Genomic DNA, 23,264 nt, shown 5'->3' with positions numbered 1-23,264 from the left:
CGGACTCAGAGTTTCCATGTGGCCTGCCACCTGAACCTCTGGGTTCCATGTTCACAGCTGGCAATGAAATGCATGTGGCCAGAGGATGTGTCAGTGCTGTACATCACCCAGGTCCAGAAAATGGAGAAGCAGAGCAAGTACTGAGAGGCTGAACGGTGAGTGTGGAGAAGGGATGGGGCTGAGGCATCATTGTGGAGAAGGGATGGGGCTGAGGCATCAGTGTGGAGAAGGGATGGGGCTGAGGACTTGTGGCCTCCTCCCAGAAGCAGTGGCAGCAGGGATCTAGCTGTAGGAGGCTCCAGGTGCATTCCCTGTCCTCAGGCTGTATGTGACAGTGGAGGAGCCTGACCTTGCCATCACCATGTTCAAAAAGCACAAGTTGTATGATGATATGATCTGCCTGGTAGGGAAGCACCACCCAGATCTACTCAGACACACACCTTCACCTGGGCAAGGTGAGCCTTTTTACCCCTGCCCATGCCTCCCAGCCAGTATCCATCACCCCTTCCATCATGATGCACTACCCCACAGGAGCTGGACCAGCCAGTATCCATCACCCTTTCCATCATGATGCACTACCCCACAGGAGCTGGACCAGTCAGTATCCATCACCCCTTCCATCATGATGCACTGTCGCGACCGCCTCACCAGCAAGGAAGACGCAACACCAGACTCTTCTAACTGCGGTTTATTCAGGACCCTTGATTAATCTTCTGACCTCTCGCCCCGGGCAAAGCCATCCCACAGCTTAAATAACTTCTAGGTAGCCAACCCCAGCAAGCCACGTGGGAAATGCAGATAGGTCCAGAAGTGCGGGAGCAAGCCAAATCCTTAGTATTAGCCATATATGGAGTTGTTCACGACCAAGAGCACTCATTGTGGGGAAGGTGGAAGGTGGAAACCAGTGCCATCTTTAAGGCGCGGCATCATGCAGCTCTCTACAGTGCACTACCCCACAGGAGCTGGAGGCAGAAGGCCGACTGCAGGAAGCTGAGTATCACTACCTTGAAGCCCAGGAATGGAAGGCAACTGTGAACATGTACTGGTCCAGTGGGCTCTGGGAGGAGGCCTACCAGGTGAGGAGTTCATGCATCCTTCTTTCCTGGTCTTACATGACAAATTTTAACTAAAGTCACAAAGACCTGAGTATTTCTGTCTGAAATACAGCCATACCTGTCTATAAAGCATTTACTTATAATTTTAAGGGCTTATGGCTTTCCTGAAGCCATCCTCTGTCCATAAACACTGCGACCCTACATTAAGAGACCTGGAAGCTGGTCCTCTTCAGTGTTGATCTGGAGCAGAATCCTGATCCTCATCACAGCTGGGGCAGGAGGCCAGAGGCGACAGGGGGCAACTGTGCAGTGGGCAATGCTCTAACAACTTTGCTTTACAGGTGGCCAAAGCCCATGGAGGAGCCAATGCCCACAAACACATGGCCTATCTGTGAGCAAAGAGTCTGGGAGGAGAGGCTGCAGTTTGACTGCTTAACAAGCTGGGACTTCTAGAGGCTGCCATTGACCATGCTGCTGACAACTAGTGGGTCTCAGTGCAGTCTCCTCTCCTTCAGCTCCATCCCACTCAGAGCAGCCCACACATAAGGAAAACTGACATGCAAACTGAAAAATAATTTCAGAAGCTGAAGCAGAAGTAAAAACATGTGAGCTAGGCATGGTGGTGCCAGTGTATAATCCTGCCACTTCCAGGTGGAGACAGAAGGATCAGAGGTTCAAGGCCAGCTTTAGCTACATAGTAAGTCTGAGGCCATCCTAGACTATATGATACCATGCTTCAACAAAACAAACTAAAGAGTGAAAAATTGGCCAGGCATTATAATAATGCATAATTTTGGTTTTTTTTTGTCGTTGTTGATGGTGGGGTTTTTTGTTTGTTTGTTTTGAGACAGGGTTTCTCTGTGTAACAGTCCTAGCTATCCTGGAACTCACTTTGGCTAGCCTTGAACTCAGAGATCCACCTGCCTCTGCCTCCTGAGTGCTGGGACTAAAGGCATGTGCCATCACTGTCTGGCACAAGTAGATCTCTATGAGTTCAAGGCTGGCATGGTCTACACAGTGAGTGACTCTCAGGCCAGGCAGTCAAGGTTACATAGTGAAACACTGTATCAAAAGAGAGAGAGAGAAGGAAAGAAAGAGAACATAGCAGAGAGAGAGATCTTTGGAAGGGAAGTGCTTTATCAGTGGTTCTAGAGAGACAGGTGGGGCAGGAACAGCATGAAAAGTTAGAACCTAAGTTAGGTCTCAGGGAGGCCGTGGGGCGGGGGAGAGTTGGGGCAAGTGGGAAAAGCCTGAAGATTTCAGGGGTCCCCGTGAACCCCAACCCTTGAGCTCCAGGCGTTTGCACATCTAGTCCCATCCACCCGACAAGTGATCATATGGCTGCAAAGAGAATTCAATTATTACCCCTTTATTGATCTTAAATTATGGACTCATTCTCACTCCTCTCCCAGATAGCTCTTCCAGAAGAGCTAGCTACGCCTTGTCCTGCCAGAAGGTCTGGAAGGGGGTCTCTCAGAGACAGTACCATGGCTCTGTTCTGAAGTACTGGTCCATGTCCTCCGGATGGGACTGAGATGGCTCCTTTTTGAGGGGCTGCGGCATCTCTGAAAAGGGGGACTGTGTGGATTCCTCCCATAGAGACCAAGCCGACCCTTGGGGGAGGGATTACGTCCCCATCTCTCTGGAGAGCTGCTACAAGTACTCTCTGAGGAACTGCGAGGCCTTCTCCCAGAAGGGCTGGGTTGGCTCCTCCCTGAGGTACTGCGACCTCTCCTGTTAGAGAGCCTGAGTCGGCTCCTGTCAGAGATACTCTGAGGGGTTCTTCTAGAGGGACTGTGACATCTCCTCTCGGAGAGGTTTCTAAGGGTTCTGTCAGAGATTTCCTGCAATCTGTCTTCTTGCTTCGGGGTGGAACCCGTGAACCTTTGCTTGATAACGGGTGTACTGGCCCATTTGCCATCTCCTGTTAAACAATCATCCTCGTCTTTTCCTTCATGGTACAAGTTTTTGCTTGACCACAAATTGTCTAGACTAGACCTGTCCTCAGGCTTCTGTTTATTAATGGCCATAATTCTGTGTGGTCTTTGGAATGCCTGCTTTAGGCCCTGAAAAAGCAGCTGGATGAACTTGGGCTGGATGGATTTCTTAGGTTGTCTCTTTGAAGAAACAGTGCTGGTTTGAGCGGTTTCGATACTCTTGCTCCTCGATGGATCAGCCAGCTTTCCAGAAGGACTCTCTTCTGTGGTTCTACTGTTTTTGTAGAGCTTTGTGTTTTGCGTTTTAAGTTCCTTGGTGATTTTATTCATTGGATATTTTAAGTCTGAGGTCTTTCTGAGTCTTGACTTAGGCCATTTTTCATCCTGGTTACTTTCAAAGCCACTCTCTGATGCGGAGAGAACCTCACAGAATTCACAATGCCCAGAGTCTTTGGCTTCTGTCTTCCCTGCCACACCATGGCTGCCCCATTGCTTTTGTCTCCTGTGAACTGGTACAGAAGCCGGAGACTGGGGAGATCTGGGATGGAAATCTCTTGTAGAAGTTGGACTCTTGGAAGCTTTCCTTCGTGATGGTGAGGAAGGGTTCTTCCATGTGTCCGTTCTGTTTCTCCCACGATACTTTGAGTGTTGAGGTCTTTTTCTAATGTGCAACCTAAACACAGGTTGCAACCGAATCTCACCATGGCCTTCAGAGTTTCTTATAAGGTTAATCTGTGGGTAGACGAGAAGGTAAGCCTCAGAAGCAGACTCTAACTTATGACCGCACTCAAATCCTGAACATCGACCACACTGCAAGCAGATGGGGTATTTCAGGACAGGACCTGACCCTGGGGGTGGAGGGACGTTGTGGGGTATGTGACTCCGTAAGAGTTTTGCTGCTACCTTTAGCTGTAGATCTTTTAGGAGCTCTTCTGAGAGATCGGTCTTGGTCTGGGAAAAATTACTTGCCGTGAGGGAGTGGTGAGACTCAAAAGTTCTTGTCTGTGAATCGCTCTGGGAGATTTTACTTGGCTCCCTGGAAACAGGATCTTCCCTATCGCAAAGTATCCCGAGAGGAGACTCTGGCTTTCCTAAGACAGGAAACTGGGCCCCTGGACATGAGACAGGCACGTGCTGAGTGACTTCCTGGAATATATCACCGAGTTTTGAGTTTGTTTTTAGTCCCAATCTGGTACCAGAGTACTGCTGTATTATGGAGGATGTGGATCCGCGTGTCCACATCTTTAAGGGCATTCTTTTCTCGTGACCATGACATAGAATATGTCTCTGAATATAGTTTTTGACAACTGAAGTCTGTGAAATCGTCCTTGGACCCCTCTCTAGTAGGCTCTGGGAAAATTCCATCAGTTCAGCTGGAACCCCAAATAAATTCTGAATAGATCGGCAGATATCCATAGTGGCTCCTTCTGTTAAAAACGGTTGAGAACAAAGCTTCCTTTCCATAGTGGTTCCCAGAACATTCCCCAGCATTAGCATATTGGAGAGATACTTCCTGGGTAGTCGTTGCCTACAGACATGACTTTCCCAGATGTTCAGTTGTCTGCCCAGGAAAGAACGGATAGAGTTTCTTCGAGATCCTAATCCTGCCTGAAACTCCGAGGGTAGTAATCTCAGTGGATACGGAGAATAGCTATGCAGTGAATTCCCAAATTCTTCCATTTGCTTCTTTTCGGTTGATTCCTTAGTTAAGACATCCATTTCCCAGATCTCAGGATATAGGGATCCCACAGAGTTCCCTGTTTTATCAGAGGGAAGGACCAAGGGAAGAGCTGATGACTGTATAATAGTGTCTGTGTAGGATTCTGGAGACTGCAAAATGTCAGCATTAAAGTTCTTCATATTCAAGGCTCTTGGCACTTCTGGCATTCCAGAACCCTGAAGGGGCCCTAATTCGGTTGTTTTGACAGAGCTTGAAATAAATGGGATTGGAGGGCTGCTTATGAACCTGGAGAAGTAATTCTCTGCTTGTAACTTTTCTGATGTTTTCGTTTCCGAATCTCTATTCTGGCACACCCGTCCTTGGTTCAAATTCATTTCCAGTACTTTAGGAGATTCTCTTTTGATTCCTACAGATTTTCGAGCCTGAAGCCTTTGCTTGTGAGTTAATACTGGAGGTTCCTCAAGTGGAGATGTTTGCTGTAAAATTAATTCTGTAAAATTATCTTGAATATTTGCCCTTCGAGTTTGTTCTATAGGTTTTATCTTGTCTTGAAGATGTGGTCTTGAGAGTAAATTCAAAGAATCTTTTACTTTAATTCTTGATCTTGTGGCAACTCCTATTGGTTCTACAGCCTGGGGACTTGGTCCTGGTGCCAGTTCTTCAGATTTCACAATCAGAAGCAGTGGCTTGGGACGCAATATAGTTTTTATCACTTGAAAGCCTGATAATTCTATCGTTTCTAAAATCTGATGTGTTGGCTCTGCGATTAATTTCTTAGATTGCACATTTTGTAGCCAAAGTCTTGGAGCAAACTCTGAAACTATCGCATCACACAGTTTGGGAGTCAAATCAACATATTTTGACCCTTGAGAGGTCGGCTCCGGTATCATCACTGACTCTATAACTTGAAGTGGTGGTCCAGGAATCACTGTCACAGATTCAGAAACTTGAGGAACTTGAAGCTGTGTCTTTGCGGATTCTGTCACTTGATCGAGTGGCTTTGGGCTGATCCTTAGAAAGTTTATCATTTGATTAAGTGATTCTATTGGAGTTACATTTGCTTTTCCAATGCTTGCATTCTGGGGCTTTGTTAGATTCCTTACTACCTCTTCTGTCTGACATTCCTCAAATGCCAGCTCGACAGAGGCTGTATTTCCCACAACTTGATTGGTTGGCTGGGCAGCCAACTCTGAGAATTCTTCCCTTTGCAGCCATAGCTTAGATTCTGGTGTTATCCCTGGAGCAGAATCTGGAACATGGTAGAATGGCCTTGGTGGCGGTACTACAGATTGTTCCCTTGGGGTTCTTTTCTCAGAGCTCAGCACCACAGGTCCTAAGCCTTGAGGATATGGCTTTGGAGATTTTTCTGCACATTCAGTCTCTCTATTTACTGGCATTGAAGTCACTCTAAGAAATTCTTTTCCTTGTTGCCTTGCCTTACAAGTTAGCACTGTCATTTCTGCGACATGATTCTTGAGGTCGGGGGTCATTCTCTTAGATTCTGTGGCTGGTTGGGTCTGTAACTGCTTGAAATCTTTCGATTGAGTCCACGAACGAGAAAGAAACTCCAGAGTTTCTAGGCTCTGGTAGTTTTTCTGTGGGGTCAGTTCTGAGAAGTTTGAATCTTGATCACTTAGTGTTGGAGTCAGATCAACAAATTCTGGTACTTGAAGCCCTAGCGGCTGAGGCATCCCTGATGATTCTGTGACTTTATCCGTTGGCTTGGGGACTTGGTACCTTATCTTCGTGTTCGTCTCGGCATAGTCCACCAGGTGGTGTGCTGGTCTACATGTCGCCTTAGAGGGTTCTGTGATTTGATCATTTGTTTGGGGAATTTGGTTTCCAAATGTCACATTTTGAAGGAATGGACTTGGTGATAAGCCCACGGAGTTTCCACTTTGTGGCATGGACACTGATGATAATTTCACAAGTTTTACACTTTGTTCCCTTGACTCTGATGCTTTCATACATTGCGGCTGAGATTCTGGAATTAAATTTGAAAATTTGACACTTGTCAGGGCTGGTCCTGCCAAGGACTTCCTGGTGGACTCTGGTGTTACTACCGTGGGCGTCTCATCTAAAGCAATCTGGTGGCGATTCATACTTTGCTGTTGGGATCCTAGCCTCAGCTGCGTGGGTTTTGTATCTTGAAGACACGGCTCTGAAGCAAAGAAAGACTGAACATATTGAGACCTGTGGCACGGAGCAAACTCTGAAGAGTTCCCACTCTGAGACTGTGACCCTGGCTTCACATGCATAGCTCTAACTGTTTGAAAACAAGGTCCTGGTGAAAATTCCTCACTTCTTAAGTCCTGCAGACCACAGCCAGGTGTCAGATTTACAGAGTTCGTACAAAGCAATGGCTGTTTGTTCAACTCTGGAAACATTCTATCTTCAGGCAGTGGTGTTGGTAAAACTTTCACAGAGTCCGCACCAGTTGACTGAGGCTTCAGAGTCAACACGGGTTGTGCGGTTTGCTGCCGTGACCCAAACTGCTTCTTCGAAAGTGGGATATCTTGAAACTTTGCCCCTACCATTAAGTTAGATGGTTTCACAACTTGAAAAGGGGGTCCAGGGTTCAATAGAACAGATCTTGTACACTGAGATTCTGATTCAAGGGACTTCATGTTTTGTAACTGTGGCCCTGAACCAAGCTTCACTAAATTTATGGGTTGTAATTTTAATCCTGGATTCAATTCAGAAAAATTCACACATTGTTCCTGTGGCCCAGGGTTGCGTTCTACAGGTGCTATACCTGCAATATTTGACCCTGGAGTTAATTCAAGCTTTAAATCTTGCAAGTGCTGTCCTGGGTTAACTGTTACAGGCATCTCTCTTTGAATTCCTGTCCCTGGGTTCAACTCAGAAAACTTCATACCTGGAAGTTTAGGAGCTTCTAAATGTGGCCCAGGGTTGTATCCCATAGAATCTGCAGACTGTGATTCTTGTCTTCGAGTACATGCAGAAAAATTCACATTTTGCAAATGTGTTTGGACACTGCACCAAACAGGATTTACACACATAATTTGTGGTGCTGGAAATGTTGTACCAGAATGCGTACCTTGAAGAAGTGGTCCAAGATTATTACTGTTAGAATGCTCACACTGAGGGTTTTGCCCTAGAGTGCATGCAGAAGACGTCACACCTTGCAAATGTGCTTTAGGATTGCACTCAGTGGAATTCATACATGGAGGACTTGGCTCCGGGGTGCATGCAGAAGAATTCACACACGGAGGACTTGGTCCTGGGGTGCATATGGAAGAATTCACACATGGAGGACTTGGTCCTGGGGTGCATACAGAAGAATTTACACACGAAGGACTTGGTCCTGGGGTGCATACAGAAGAATTCACACATGAAGGACTTGGTCCTGGGGTGCATATGGAAGAATTCACACATGAAGGACTTGGTCCTGGGGTGCATATGGAAGAATTCACACACGGAGGACTCGGTCCTGGGGTGCATATGGAAGAATTCACACACGAAGGACTTGACACTGAAGTGCATGCAGAAGAATTTACATCTTGCAAATTTGGCTCATGATTGTACCCAGTAGAATCCACACATTGCAATTTTGGTCCTAAAATACACACAGAATTCATTCCATTAAAATGTGGCCCAAGGTTGCACTCAGAATTTATATATCGAGGGTCTGGCTCTGGAATGCATACAGAGAAATTTGTGTTTTGCAAATATGGCCCAGGTTTATATTCACTGGAATTTGTATACTGAGAATTGGCATTGGGAGTACATGTAGAATTCACATCTTCCAAATGTGATACAAGGCAGAATTCGTTAGATGCTATGCCTTGAAGGTCTAGATCAGGGTGCAACTTAGACGATTGTACATTTTGTGTTCCTGTCTTGGATGTCATGATATTTTTACAGTGAATCTGTGGCCCTGGACTCAAGTCACAGAATGTCCTACCTTGCAACTCATGTTTGAATTCCAGAGATGACTCCTCTGGCAGCTTGGACTCTGTGCACACCTCAGGAACTTTTATCTCTTGCAACTGTTGCTCTGAAGTGAATTCCGTAGACTTCAGGTCTTGAAGCTTTGTACATACTTCTGATGATTTGATATGTTGCAAATGTGGCTCATGACTGAAGACTACCGGTTTTATACTTTGAAGCTGTTGCTTTTGATTTAATTTGTGAAATTTCCCATCTTGCTTCAGGTTTCCGGCACTGAGTTCAGAAGGTACTACACTATAGATTGTTGAGTCCGAGTCCTGCTCAGCGAATCCCACAACCTGCAATTCTGCACCATGATTGATCCCCATATCTTTCACTGCTTGGACATTTGTAGGTTCGGGTTGCACGCCTTTCAACTTTGATCCAGTCTTGACTGCCTCAGGTTCCATGCCTTGAAGATATAATCCTGGGGCTAACATGGACCGTTTCCCATCCTGGAACTGAGGGGTTTTCAGCTGCAAAATCTTCCTGTCAAGTGCCTTGTAGAAAGTCCGCCTAAGAGATTTTACATCCTGCCACAGCGACTGGGCCTCAAAGCCCATGGGTTTCTCTCCTCGAAGCATGTCCTCTGGAAATACTTCATAAGTCTTCATACCTTGCAAGTATGGGTGAGAACTGACCTCTGTAGGTCCTGCATCGTCATGCTTTATCCCCAGAACTGACTTAGATTTCTCATCTTGTAACTGAGAGCCCGGGTTTAACTCCACAGAGTCCCCACTTGGAGACTTTGACTCCACTGTCAAAGATTCCATACCTTGGAGCTTTTTCCCATGAGCCAACTCAGACAGCTTTTTATTTTGTGGCTGTGGTCCTGAATTAAGGTCCATTGCTTTTACACCTTGAGATTTTATATGTGTTGCCAGCTTGGAAGATTTTATACTTGCAACATGATGTTCCATTGAGTTTACACCTTGAAGTTTCATACCCAAGATCTGCTCAGGATATTTCAAATCTTGTAAAGGGGGCGCTGAGTCCAGCTCTATTGATTTTGTGCCCAAAAACATCTTTGGGGTGAAATCAGGTTCCTTACCTTGTAACTTTGAAGTAGGTTTGCTTTCTACCAATCGCACACCATGAACCCTCTTCTCTGTAAGGACTTCAGATGGCATACCTTGTAATTGTGGTTCAGGAGTAAAGCCCATAGCTTTGACATCTTGGACCTTTATACCCATGATTGTCCTTGAAGATTTCAGATCTTGTAACTGTGGGCCTGATTCACAGTCTTCCATCTCCATTTCTTGGGACTTTGTCCTCAGAACTGAATTGAATTTTGTACCTTGCCACTGTGACCCATGTTTACAGTCTAACCGGACACTTTGATTGGCAAATGGCTTACCTTGACTTGACGTGACACATTCTATATTTTGGGACTCTGTTTCAGGTGTCAAGTCAGAACATTCTGCACTTTGCCACCAGGGCCCAGAGTTGATCTCAGATTGAGGCTGTGTTCCTGGGGGTGACCCTAAGAGTTTCACTTCTTGTGGTTGCATTCCAGGGTTCAATCCAGGAGAGCCTGTGCCTCCTAAGTGAAACCTGGGTTTGGATGGGAATTTTATATTGTTAATCTTTGACCTTAAGTGTGGGTCACATCCTTTCATACTTCTAAACTGGAGCTCCGATTTAAAATCAGTAGTTTTGAACCTGTGAGATTGTTGTTCCGGGGTTGACCCTGAAGGTTGTTTACTTTGTAACTTCTGCCCTGTAGTAGTTAACTCACTAGAAGTCTTCACGTTTCTTAGTTGTGCCAAAGGGTTTAACTCTTTAGCCGTGACATCTTCAGATTGTAACCTAAGATTCAGCAGAGATTTCTTAGCTTTATAGTCAGACACTGGGATCCACTGAACAGATTTCGTATTTTCAAGCTGTAATCCACGGTGTAATGCCACACTTTTTACACCCTCAGCCTGTGGCTCTGATCCGTGGTGTAATGCCATACTTTTCACACACTCAGACTGTGGCTCTGAGTTTTCCCCTTCTTGTAACTCTGGTTCCGGGGACGCCTCGGGGGTTTTTTTGTGCTGTACTTTTGGCTCAATGTTAAAATCCACAGATTTATTCCCTGGAATCTTTGGCCCTACAGTCGTCTCTGATGGCTTCACACCTCCCAACTGTATGGATAATTTCTGTTCTGTAGATTTGACATTTTGAGATTGTGACTCATGATTTATTCCCAAAAACTTTACACTGTGGAACTCAGGTCCTGGTATCCACTGGACGGATCTTACACTTTCAGCTGGTGGATCTTTGTTTTGATCCACAGTTTTGATTCCTTGAGGTTGTGGCTCTGATGTTAAGTCAAAAGTTTTTGTTTTCTGAAGCCCTAGTGCTAACGGAGAGGTTTTTACTTGCTGTGACTGTGGCTCAAGATTAAACCCTACAGATTTTTCTTCTTGAATTATTTTAGACCTGACAGTCAATTCAGAGGGCCTCACACCTCTCCATTGTGTAGATGGCTTCAATTCTGTACGTCTGGCACTTTGAGATTGCAACCTAAAGTCTGGCCCTACCCATTTCTCACTTTGAAACTCAGATATTGGTATCCATAGGACAGATTTTGTACTTCCAATCTGTGGCTCTGTGAGCACCATGGTTTGCACATCTTGAAATGGTGGCTCTAACGTTGGCTCTGAGACTTTCACCTGGTGCCCCTGTGGCCCTGGAGTGACCTGGCACGGTTTCATACTTGGCACCTGTGATTCATCTTGGACCTCTTCAGGTTTTACACTGTGAACAACTGGTTCAGGAGTCAATTCAAATGATGGTATATCTTTAAATTGTACTTTAAATTTGATCTCTTTGGGTTTTTTATCTGCAGGTTTGGCTTCTTGACCTGATTTCATGGACAACATATCTTCTGACTGAAAATGTTTGCTCACCTGGTCTAAAATCCCACCTTTCCGCTCAGGTGATCTTACAGTTATCTGGTCATCCTGTCCAGGCTTGGGAGTTAAATCCGTGGGTGTCATTCCTCGACACGGTTGTGTTGAGACTAAATTCACAATTTTTTCTTCTGGGATTCCTTGTGTTTTGTCTATATTCACAGGTTTTAGACTTTGTGGCTTCAAACATGAGATAGTTACATGTTTCCTATCCTGCATTTGTGACTGTGAAGTCAGTTCCTTGGGTTTTATACCTTGTAGTTGAGGCCCTTGCAACACCTCCATAAACTCATCTTGAAACTGTACCCCTGGTACAAAAGTCACAGGACTCTCTTCTTGCTTCTTGGGTTCAAGTTTCAAACCCATGGCCTTTACATCTTGAACATGTGTGGCACGGTCCAGTCCCACAGTCTTCAAATCTTGACTTGTTGAACCTGGAATCAACTTCACAGTTTTTGTACCGTCTGACTGGGAACTACGTGGGGATACCACTGTAGATTTTATCCTCTCTAGACATTGTCCTAGAGTTAAGCCTGCAGATTTCCTATTCTCTAACTGTGGTCTTGAAGGTAGTAACTCGGATTTTAAACCTTTCAAGTTGGGGCCCAGGGGCAGCTCCTCAGGTTCTTTATCTCCTGCTTTTATCCCTGGAGTTAATGGTATAGATTTGACTTTTCCCAGCTCTGACTTTGACCTTAGCTCCATAGATTTCACATCTCCCAAATAAGGCCCTGGCATTAACTCTTCTTGCTTTGAGGTTGTGACCTTCTCCGCAGGTTTTCTATGTCCCAAATGCTGTCCAGGGATCGAATCAGAAGGTTCTATACCTTGTGCCTGTGGTCTTCCAACCAACTCAGAATCATATACACTTGCTAGGTGTATCCCAGGAGTCGATCTCATTGATTCTGCCATGGGCATCTGTGGCTCAGATGGTAGCTTATAAGACATCTCACCTTCAAAGCTTGGTACTTGATTCCTTGTACTTGGTACTTGATTCCTTCTATCTCCAAACAGTGTCTCCTGTATTATTAACTCTGGCTTCATCCCTTGCCTCTCTGGCTGTGAGGTAAACTCAAACATTTTTACACACTCCAACTGTGGCCCCAAGTGTAACTCTGAAGTTATCACACCTTGAGATTGAGTTTCTGGTGTTCCATCAAAAAATTTGACATTTTGCAGACACGGCCCCGAGTTAGAACTCGCCTGCTTTGTATCGTGGAGCCCTGGAGTCATCTTTGCTAATTTTGGATTATGTATCCCCAACTCTGGAGTCATAGACCGCATACCATGAAACAATGGTCCTGGAGTTTCCTCCCCAAATGTGACCCTTTGAAGTCTTAGCCTAGAAGCCAACTCAGAAAAATTGGTATCTTGTTGCCGCAGTTCCGGATTTACCTCCTCAGATATCCCACTTGGATATTGTAGTTCAGAGGCTGGTATTGTGTGTTTCCTGCTCTGAAACTCTGATACTTCCACAGGTAGAACAAGCTTCCTATCTTCAACCTGTGGCTCTTGGCTTAATGGCAAAAATGATTCTGGTGTAAGTCCCTGAGACTTCCCATCTTGAAACTGAATACCTGGTGTGACCTGTGTACATTTGAAACCTTGGTGCTTGGGCTCAGGGATCAGATCAGAGAATTTCATACCTTGCAAGCATGGTCCTACATTTACTTCCATAGACTTCACATGTTGCAGTTTTGGTTCTGGAAGATTTGGCCCTGGGATAAAATCTGACGATCTGATTTCTGATACTGGGGAACGTGATAGTGCCTCATCAGATTTCACACCATAATGTGGAGGACCTGAGATGAAATTTCCTGGTTTTCCCCCTTGAAGAAGCAGCCCTTGATATAACGTTGGACATCTGACACTTTGCAATTGTGGCCCTGGAATCAATCCAGGTTTGATGCTTAGCTGCTCTGGGCCTAGATTTAAATCCACAGATTTCACTTTTGGGGGCGGTGTCTCCTCACTCAGTTCCTTTGGTGATGGACTTTGTGGCCCTGGCTCTGGCTTTGTCTTTTCAGGACCTACCTCTTCTATAGATGATTGTTGTATTACATTTGCAGATTTCTCATTTTGCAACTGTGATTCTGTATCTATTTGCCCTGGCTTTACTTCCTGGAGCTGGGGCCCTGGGATCACATCTTTAATGTGTGGTTTGGGTCCTGTAGTTAGTGCCATAGGCTCTACAGCTAGTACAGGAGGTTCACCGGTTACTTCTGCAGATTTCAAGTGTTGTGCCAAGAACTCTGATTTCTTACTTTGCACTCCTGGTTCTAGACCCAACTTCAGAGATCCCACTTCTGAATATAGTTCTGTCATGGCCCCCTGAGTATCATCAACTTTAGGCAATGTCAATCTGATAGTCTCTCTGTCTTTGTATTCTGGTCTCAGAGTTATTTCTGATAAGTTAGTAACTTCTGAACATGATTCTAGAGTTCCATGAAGAAACTTCACATCTGGGGGCTGTGGTTCTGGGGCCATCACCACTGATTCCAGAGCATCTTTAATTGCGTCTTGTGATTCTGGAGTCTCTTCCATCCCTTTTACAACCTGGTTCCTAGTTTCAAGAGTTTCTTGGAGTGGTGGTGAGTACGTCTCCATAGAGTCTGAGGTTTGGCTCAATGGTGCCGGAGTCATTCCTAATGATGATTGTGTCAGCTCAACAGATTCTTCCACCTGATGACGAATGTCAGAGTCCACTCTTTCTTCTGGGGCTTGATACCGTAGGACCAATTCTTTGGGTTCCAGGAAATGATAACTTGGGTCAGGGTTCACTTCTAAGGATTTTAGCGCATTAAGGTGTGTGCTTGGGACCAATTCACTAAGGTTCACACTTTCCACCAGTGCCTCAGGAATTAAACTCCTACCTTCTACCAACAGACTCTTTGTATCTTCAAGCAATGGTACACCTCTAAACTCTGCTGCTCCTATTGGGACGGTAGAAGTCAGAACATCTGGCTGCGCTGGCAGTGGGGTCAGATTTTGAGTTTGGAGCAAAGCCCTAGGTTCTGTAACATGTGGCTGTCCTGGTGGAATTATCTGCATGGAATCCATAGTTTGCTGTGCCACTGGAGTTGCCTTTGTATAATCAATGGCTTTAGGAAGTTCACTGGAGCTAATTTCCAATATATTTTCATGTGTTGGACCAGGAGTAATCCCAATGTGTTCTGTGGCTTGATTCTGTGACCCCAAGGTCATGTTTGATGTTCCCATGACTTTATGCTGAGGCTGGGGAATCACTTCCACAGTTCCCAGAACTGATTGCTGTAGCCCTAGACTCCTATCTCCTGGTCGTATGGCTTGGTGGCCATGCAATGTATCCACCTTCGCCGATTCCATGACTTGGTATTCTGGCTTTGGGGCTATTCCTGCTGGTTCTACGACATGTGGGTGTAATTCATTCACCATCCCCATGGAATCCATGATGTGAAGCAAGGTCACAGGAGTTACCTTCATATTATCTGTGACTTGACTCAGTCTTGAGGCCATACTCCTTGATTCCGTAGCTGGATGCGGAAGACTTTTTACTATTTTTGGTTCAATTACTTGATCTGATGGCCCAGGAGTTATACTCGCTGTTTCTGCTTGATTTGATGGCTGCGGGGGAAACCCCATGTCGTCTCTCACCTGTGCGTGTGATTCTGGGATCATTCCCATCGAGCCCATAACCTGAAGCAATGCCTCTGGAGTGACCTTTACACTGTCCTTGGCTGAGCATGGTACCTGGGCTGTCAGTTCCACTTCAGTTACTTGTGCCCTTTGTGGCTGAATCCTTTCTTCTGGAAGACCTAGGACTCTCTGATCTTTATTCAGCTCTAACGCATGCTTTGGATCCTTTTTCAGTACAGTGTTTTCTTCCTGAACTATGTTAATGGGAGATGGAGTGCCCATTGATATAACTAAAGGGTTGTATCTAAGAACCTGGCGGTCATTCTCAGCCTGTATCTGCTTGTTTGAGGTAAGCGGCTGTGCCGCTTCTGTCCTTCTTAATTCAGAATTCAGCCCAATGTTTACATGGACATGAAACGATGGAACATCTGGAGATCGATTGCTATTTTGCTCAGCACTCTGAGGGATGAGTTTAGGTAACTGAGTTTTGGGGAGCCCTTGTTCAGGTACTCCTTGTACATCCATCAAATGATTAAGCATTTCCCAGGATTTCTTCACGGGCAGAGGCACCACTTGTGCCCGCAAAGTAGAAACCTTCTGACATATGTGTCCTTCCAGTTCTCCTCTGACTAAAGGAGAGAGCTGAAAAGTAGGCATGGATGAGCTCTGGCTTCTGGAAGTGGATATGGACGGTTCCTTTCGGGAGAAAGCAGGTAAACGACGTCTCCGGAATTTCCACGTTGGAAGAAAGGATGTGTTCGAGCTGTCGCTGGATAATACAGACATACTGGAGTCAGAAGAACTGCTTCTCATCATATGGTGGCAAGAAGGTGGGATAGCCTCCCGACCCACAATGTCAGAGACGGAGGAGGAAGAAAAATTTTGGGACTCTTTTGAAGTCCTTTCGATAAGTGTTGACCTGACAAAAAGAAATGTTTTCATTTTCTTTGGAATCAGTAGGCACAAAATCAGTAAGAAGAGAAAGAGTGGTTGTTTCAATTCCAAAACACTTTTGGTCTAAGGGAGAGATGAAAGGAGGGGTTGCATTCACAAACATCAGTTGTTTGTGTAAAGAATCCCTCCACCAAGAGCAAAATGTGTGAGTCAGTCAATAAAGTACATGCTATTCAAAGAGAGAAGCTGAGTTCCATCCCCAGGACCCGCATGAAAATAAAGGGACATAGTGCCCCAGCGCTGGGGAAGCAGAGAAAAGTGGATCCCCTGGGGCTCACTGAACAGCCAAGGCTAATTAGTGAGTCTGAGTGAGAGGCATTATCTCAAAAATCCAGGTGGATGACTCCGCAGGAATGACACCAAGTTTTGCAGACACACACACACACACACACACACACACACACACATATGTACATACACTGTGGGGCCTAGAGAGATGTCTCAGCAGTTAAGAGTAGTGTTTGCTCTTCTAGAGGACCCAAGTTTGCTTACTAACACCCACATGATAGTCTACAAACATTTGTAACTCTACTGCCAGGGGATCCAATGCCCTCTTCTGGCCTCTGTGGGCATCAGGCATGCATGTGGTGCACAAACACACATGCAAGTAAAATACCCATATAAAACATGGAATAAATAAAGCTCAAAATATTGTTCTCCATTGCTCAAACTCACTTTTCTTTTACCTCCCTCTTTTTACTCCCTCTCTCTCCCCTACCGAGAAACTCTGTCTCCTGACCTTGCATTTTCCAGATGTTGGATGATCCGTTGAAGACTCTTGTCTATTGACCAGAATACAAAGTCCTGGTTCCAGCCCATAGGAAGTCCTGAAACACTGAACACAAAAGGGGATGTCAGTGGAACTGAAGTGATATTAATAAAGTACCAGTAAGCCAGCCCATAAGAATAGGAAGTTAATTTAGGAAGGAGGCAATTGCTATCACAGTAAACGAAGTAAAAGTCCCAGGATTTTACATATAACATTTATGGTTAAGATGGTGTCGCAGCTAGGATTTCCACTGTTTTGCTGAAACACGGTGACCATAAATGTAGGGGGACAGGGTTTTTTCAGCTTACAGTTCTCAGGTTACACTCCATTGCTGAGGGAAGTCATGGTAGGATCTCAGGGTAAGATGGATCCAGGAGGCAGCAGCTAATGCAAAGGCCATGGAGGAACCCTGCTTACTGCCTTGCTTTCATAGCTTGCTCATTCTGCCTTCTTGTACCACTTGAAACCACCAGTCCATGGGTGGCATCACCCACAGTGAGCGGACCTTCCCATATCAATCATCAATTAAGAAAATGTAGCTGGGCATGGTGGCACACACCTGTAATCCCAGCACTTTGGAGGCAGAGGCAGGTAGATCTCTGAGTTCAAGGCCAGTCTGGTCTACAGAGTGAGTTCTAGGACAGTCAGGGCTACACAGAGAAACCCTGTCTCGAAAAACCAAAACAAAATTAAATTAAATTAAAAATTAAAAAAAATACAGCACAGGCTTGTCGTCAGGGCAATCTAGACAGGGCAATCTCTTCCAAAATGATGCCAGTTTGTACCATGTTGACATGAAACCAGCCATCACGGTATTTGTCATAGGACAGTCTGAAGACAGACTCTGCTTACCATGTTAGATTAGTTTCAACAATTTTCGTCATTCTTGCTTTTTCCCTCTGTGAAACTGTAACAGGAGTAAAGAGACCGTGAGCACAGTGACTACTGACATCATCTAACAATTAGGGGAGCAAAGATGAAGTCACATCATGAAGCTGATGAGTGGTACAGCCCAGCCATCAAACTTTGCTCTGTAAGCAAACTATACTGTCTTCATTGTGTACTAGAAGTGACCCCAGAACGCAGTAGTGGGGGACATAGAGATCCTGATACATCTTTTCCTCTAAAGATGTCTACCCCACATCCACATCCTTGGTAGAGGAATAAAGCTGATGGACCGCCCTCACCAAACTCTTGGTAGTTAATCTTTGCCCATTCTCCTTTCCTATATTTTGGGCTTCCCATGAAAATATATGGGACAGAGAAGCATGAGGAAAGCAAACAGTGGAGAAATTATGGAGCTGTTTGCATGACTTTGGAAGTGAAGATGTCAGAAAGATGGGGGTACTCTTCAGGACACCCTCTTTTTCAACTTTCTTCCACCCGCTGCTAAAGACTAGAGTCTGAAAGCATGGCCCACAGATCAGTCACCAGCCTTGAGCTGATCAGCAAGGGAGAGAATCATTCTGACCTGTGAGTTTCTTGATTCGTTTTACGTGTCGCTTGGAAATCTAGAGAAACACACAAAAAGAAAGTAAGGTTTATGCTTTATATTGTGGGTTTTATGGACAAAACATCTCACCTTATCTATGGGTTATTGACACATTTTATATCAGGTATCAACACGGTTGTCATCTGTAACCATATTATTAGTTACCTTCTCATCTAATTATGTGTGAATAATTTATTAAATATACTAAGGGACCAGCAAGATGGCCCTGTAGGCACAGGTGTTTGACACCAAGCCTAATGATCTGAGTTCCCATCTCTGGAGCCCACAGAGTAAAAGAAGAAAAGCAATTTTCACAAGTCGTCTTCACCTCCACATGCATGCCATGGGCGTTTGTACATGGATGTGCACACATACAAATTAGTCCTAGATTATTGTGTGTAGTACTGAGACTCTAGAGATAAATATGAGTCCTGTACTCTAGAGACTTGCATTCATAAGGAAAATAGCCAACTAAACAGGTAAGATGCTATATGGGAGCCAGCAAAATGACTCAGTGGCTAAAGATACCTGTGGCCAAGCCTTGGCAACCTTATGTTCAATCCCTATGACCGGTATGGCATATGTAAAGAACTGACTCTTTCAGGTTGTCCTCTACTTCCACACTCCCCTGGCCCCATGCCCTATGCACACACACACACACACACATACAAATATAATTTTCATTTTGTTTTGTTTTTGTTTTTCGAGACAGGGTTTCTCTGAGCAACCTGGCTGTCCTGGAACTCGCTTTGTCGATCAAGCTGATCTGGAACTCACAAGGGTCTAACTTCGGCCTACTGAGTGCTTACAAATGTAATTTTTAAAACATGGGGTACCTCACTCAGGATAGTGTTTTATAATTCCATCAATTTGTATGCAAAATTCAAGATGTCATTATTTTTTACTGCGGAATAGTACTCTAATGTGTAAACAAAGGACATTGAGCCTATAATTCGTGATCCTAGAGAAGCTAAGTAATAAAGTGAACTCTAAGAAAAACATATATAGATCCACCTGGAAAGTCAAAAGACAAGATCGCCTGACAAAATTGGGAGTACAGGGTGGGGGGAGAAGGAAGGGTAGAAGGGGAGAGGTGAGAAGAACTTGAGGGAATGGGATAGTTGAGGTAAAGGAAGGACAGAGATGTGAGCAAGGAAAGAGATAGCTTGATTGAGGGAGCCATTGTGGGGTTAGCAAGAAATGTGGATGACAGCTGTATGGCTGGGGCAGACTGTGGGGCCACTGGCGGAGGCACCAGGATTTATCCCTACTGCATGTAATGGCTTTTTGGGAACCTACTCTCTTTGGATGGATACCTTGCTCAACCCAGTTATAGTAGGGAGGGCCATGGACCTTCCCCAAAGCAATGTGCCTTACCCTCTCTGAGGATGGATGGGGTAGGTGGGAGGATGTGTGGTTGGAGTGAGAGGAAGAGAGGGAGTGGGAATTTGGATTGGTGTGTGTAATGAAGGGAGATTGTTTTCTTTTTTAAATATATAAATATAGATGGGGGAATGGGATAAATGTCATAGAAATATATCAGTTGAGCTGTGGTGGCGCACACTTTTAATTCCAGCACTCAGGAGGCAGAGGCAGGTGGATCTCTATGAGTTCAAGGCCAGCCTGGTCTACAGAGTGAGCTCCAGGATAGCCAGGGTAACACAGAGAACCCTGTCTGAAGAAGAAGAAGAAGAAGAAGAAGAAGAAGAAGAAGAAGAAGAAGAAGAAGAAGAAGAAGAAGAAGAAGAAGAAGAAGAAGAAGAAGAAAGGAGGAGAAAAGAAGAAGAGAATAAACAGAAAATAAAAAAGAATGAAAGAAGGAGAGAAAGAAAGAAAGAAAGAAAGAAAAAGAAAGAAAGAAAGAAAGAGAAAGGAGAACTATATCAGCGAACACAAAAGACCATAATTAATTTCTTAAGAAAAAATGGAAGAATTGCCATTTGTGGTAGAGATCAAAGAATCAGTGGCGTTTTAGGCGAGAAACTCGGTTTTATGGACATTTTACTAGATATGCAGATTCTTATTCTTTGTCTTCTATTGGTTACATGGATCCTGTTCTTACCCAGCATTCAACAGTCAGTGCTGCTTGCCCATACAAATCCCTACTTCCCCCGTCTTCTTTAGAACATGAACCCAAGGCTCCTGGACCTATGCTTCTTGGATTGCTACTTATAGGACTCAAATAAGTTCTTTTAATTTTACAGGTTCGGGCTGAATTGATTATCAAGTGTCAAAGAGTGAGAAATCCTGCACAGGGAACAAAACAAAATAAAAACCCAAGGAGCAAGAGTGAAACCTCAGAGGCCACCCTGAAGTCCGAAGTCACGCCAGTGTCAGACTCTAAAAAAATCTGGTTTAGCAAAAAAGTCGGGACAAAGAATGTCCTGTATAAAGTAACTAAGACCTTATTTAAAAACGAAACAAAACAAAACAAAACCAAAGATTCTCAAAGTGACACATGCTCAGAGGAAACAAGGTAAGAAGTTGCTGATACTCCTAAAATTGGTCATGTCAGACACGACATTAGAGTCAAAGAGAGTGTTCATTCCTGCCTGCTGGAGATAAATACAGTGCCATAGACTTTCTACCTGTGCAATGAGAGAGGCATCCTTCTACATCAGCAGTTCTCAACCTGTGGGCCATGACCCCTTTCGCAGGGGTCACCTAAGACCACTCAAAAACACAGCTATTTACATTTCGATTCATAATAGTAGCACAATTACAAAATTACAAGTAGCAAGGAAATTTTCATGGTTGGGGGTCAGCACAGCGAGAGGAACTGTATTGAATGGTCTCAGCATTAGGAAGGTTGAGAACCACTGTTCTACATGAACCCCGTGTGCCGTAAGCCTCCATATGTACCCACGGATTCCACGATTCCACAGGTTTATCTTTAACGGTCTTTAAAACTGCAGACTTTCAGTCAAGATATTCCCAACACAACATTTACCTAGTGACAGCCCTTCCACCAATGAGCTGATGCCAACCCCTGCCGAACGGACTGCATACATTTCTCATTTGTTGCCTTTAAGAGCTTTCCTTCATCTCGGTGTCTTCCTTCCAGCCATACTGTACTATATTAGACTTATTCCCACTACAGTGCTGTTGTTCCCAGTCTCCCCTCTCGGATGGTTATTCGGGTCAATAGTGACTAGAAAATGCCTGTTCACGAGGTGAGGAGGAGTGAGCTCTGGGTGTTTCCACAAAAGCAACCTTTAAAAGGGCTTCTTGCTGGAATCTTCATCCTCAATGCTACATTCAGAGATGGGACTACAGCGAAGTGATTCAGAAGCGACCAGGTCACGAGGGTGCCAAGGTAGCATTATTGGAAAGCAGTAGGAGGGGAACCCGTTAGGTTATTAGAACCTTACCCTTGAGGGTATACCTTGTCCCTGGTCCCTTTTCCCTACCCTCTTTTCTATTTCCCTTGGCCATTAGATGGCTTCACCATGATGGTTCCACCTTGGCTCAGAACCAGCCAACGCAGGACTGAAACTGCGAGTGTCTAAACCACTCTCCCTGTAAGTTTTCCTTACAGTTTTGTGAGAAACTAAAGCAAGGTTGTAAAAGGACCTTGTCGGAGAATTTCATAGTGAGTCTGTCTTCACATCGGTTTGGAATTCTAACTGATGTCACCGTATTGACAGATACCCTAGGTGGTAATGTTCTGCAGGTGGAACTGTAAGTCTTAGAAACAGAAAACTAGAAGAGGAAAGAAAAAATAGTTTGAATAACTACATGTTGAAACCTGATCAAAATCATTAAATTCTTAGAAAAATATTTTTGCACCAAAATTTGCAAAACTATAGATCACTTGAGTAGGATCAGTAAGCAATGGCAATAATAGATAATCTCCAACAAATCTAATATATTTATACAATACATATATTGTGTTGTGTTTGTTTTTTTTTTTAATTTGAGACAGTCTCATGTAGCCCAGGCTATCCTTGAATTTAATATGTAGCTACCAGACCAAGCTATATATAGTGCATATAGTACAAGTCACCAAATTCCCTAATTTCCCTAATCCAAAACAATTTATAAATATTTATTGCAGCTGCATATAGCAGCACATGCCTGTAATACCAGTATTTGGGACTAAGAAGGAGCATTTTTATTTCAGTAAAAACTCTATAACGTTTAAAGTAACAAACTATATTCTTTATATTAATAAAAATTTTAATTAATTTAAAAAGTAGTTAATTAACAACCAATACAGAAGTTTTTCTTATATAAAACTATAAACATTTAACACGGGACATAAATAAAGATCTGAATAATTAGAGAGGTATTCCAGGCTCTTAACTGGGATGATTTTACTTTCAAAAGTGTCAGTCCTCCCCAATTTAAATTCTACTTTAGGGCATTCTTAATCCATGTATCTCTTGGAATGTTACAAGACTTGTAAACTCTAACCCTTATGTGGCAATATAAAGGCCTGCTCATTGCCAAAAGTAACCAGAAACAGAAGTGTAAGGGAGCAACTTGCTGAGTTAAAAATTAAGACATCCTACAAAACCAGTTCATAAGTACGGGAGCAGGCAGGTGGGATTTGAGTTTAAAAAAAAAAAATCTCTGAAACAATCAGGAGGCAGAAGCAGAAGGATTTCTGTGTATTTGAGGCCAGTCTGATCTAAATTCTAAGACAGGCAGGACTACATAGAGAGACCTGTCTCAAAATAAACCAACAAACCCCCCAAAACCCAGCTCTGAAATAAATTCACGTATGTGTGGCAGCTTAATTGAAGAGAGCCCCACACAGTGACAAGAAAGGATTCCATAACTGTGATGAGAAACGTCATCAACTTGAGAAAAATCTAGACTCACGGGAAGATGAGACTCTGGAGCACATTCGCCCATGGGGAACCGTCTTGTACCTGGGGTGCCACTGTGGGTGGCGCCCTTCT

The 23,264-nt window shown here is 44.3% G+C and overlaps 1 protein-coding gene across 2 annotated transcripts; it reads right to left on the bottom strand.

Annotated features, from left to right (window-relative positions):
- Positions 1 to 2,408: 2,408 nt before the first annotated feature.
- Positions 2,409 to 18,385, bottom strand: LOC148121885 (uncharacterized). Of its 2 annotated transcripts, XM_087907334.1 has the most exons (4): positions 18,337 to 18,385; positions 17,718 to 17,772; positions 16,836 to 16,931; positions 2,409 to 16,061 (listed from the first exon to the last, which is right to left on the bottom strand). In XM_087907334.1, exons 2-4 carry the CDS (start codon positions 17,747 to 17,749, stop codon positions 2,486 to 2,488), a joined length of 13,704 nt encoding a protein of 4,567 aa, XP_087763460.1. In that variant the 5' UTR covers positions 17,750 to 17,772; positions 18,337 to 18,385; the 3' UTR covers positions 2,409 to 2,485. The 2 variants fall into 2 exon arrangements, with proteins under 2 accessions (XP_087763460.1, XP_087763461.1); XM_087907335.1 differs by lacking the exon at positions 18,337 to 18,385 and having other exon boundaries at positions 17,718 to 17,851.
- Positions 18,386 to 23,264: the final 4,879 nt, after the last annotated feature.

This window comes from Myodes glareolus, chromosome 6 (assembly GCF_982192425.1).
Source record: "Myodes glareolus chromosome 6, mMyoGla1.1, whole genome shotgun sequence".
Taxonomy (NCBI): Eukaryota; Metazoa; Chordata; class Mammalia; order Rodentia; family Cricetidae; genus Myodes; species Myodes glareolus.
The sequence above is the reverse complement of the archived record's forward strand: the minus strand, read 5'-3'. Positions and strand labels throughout refer to the sequence as shown.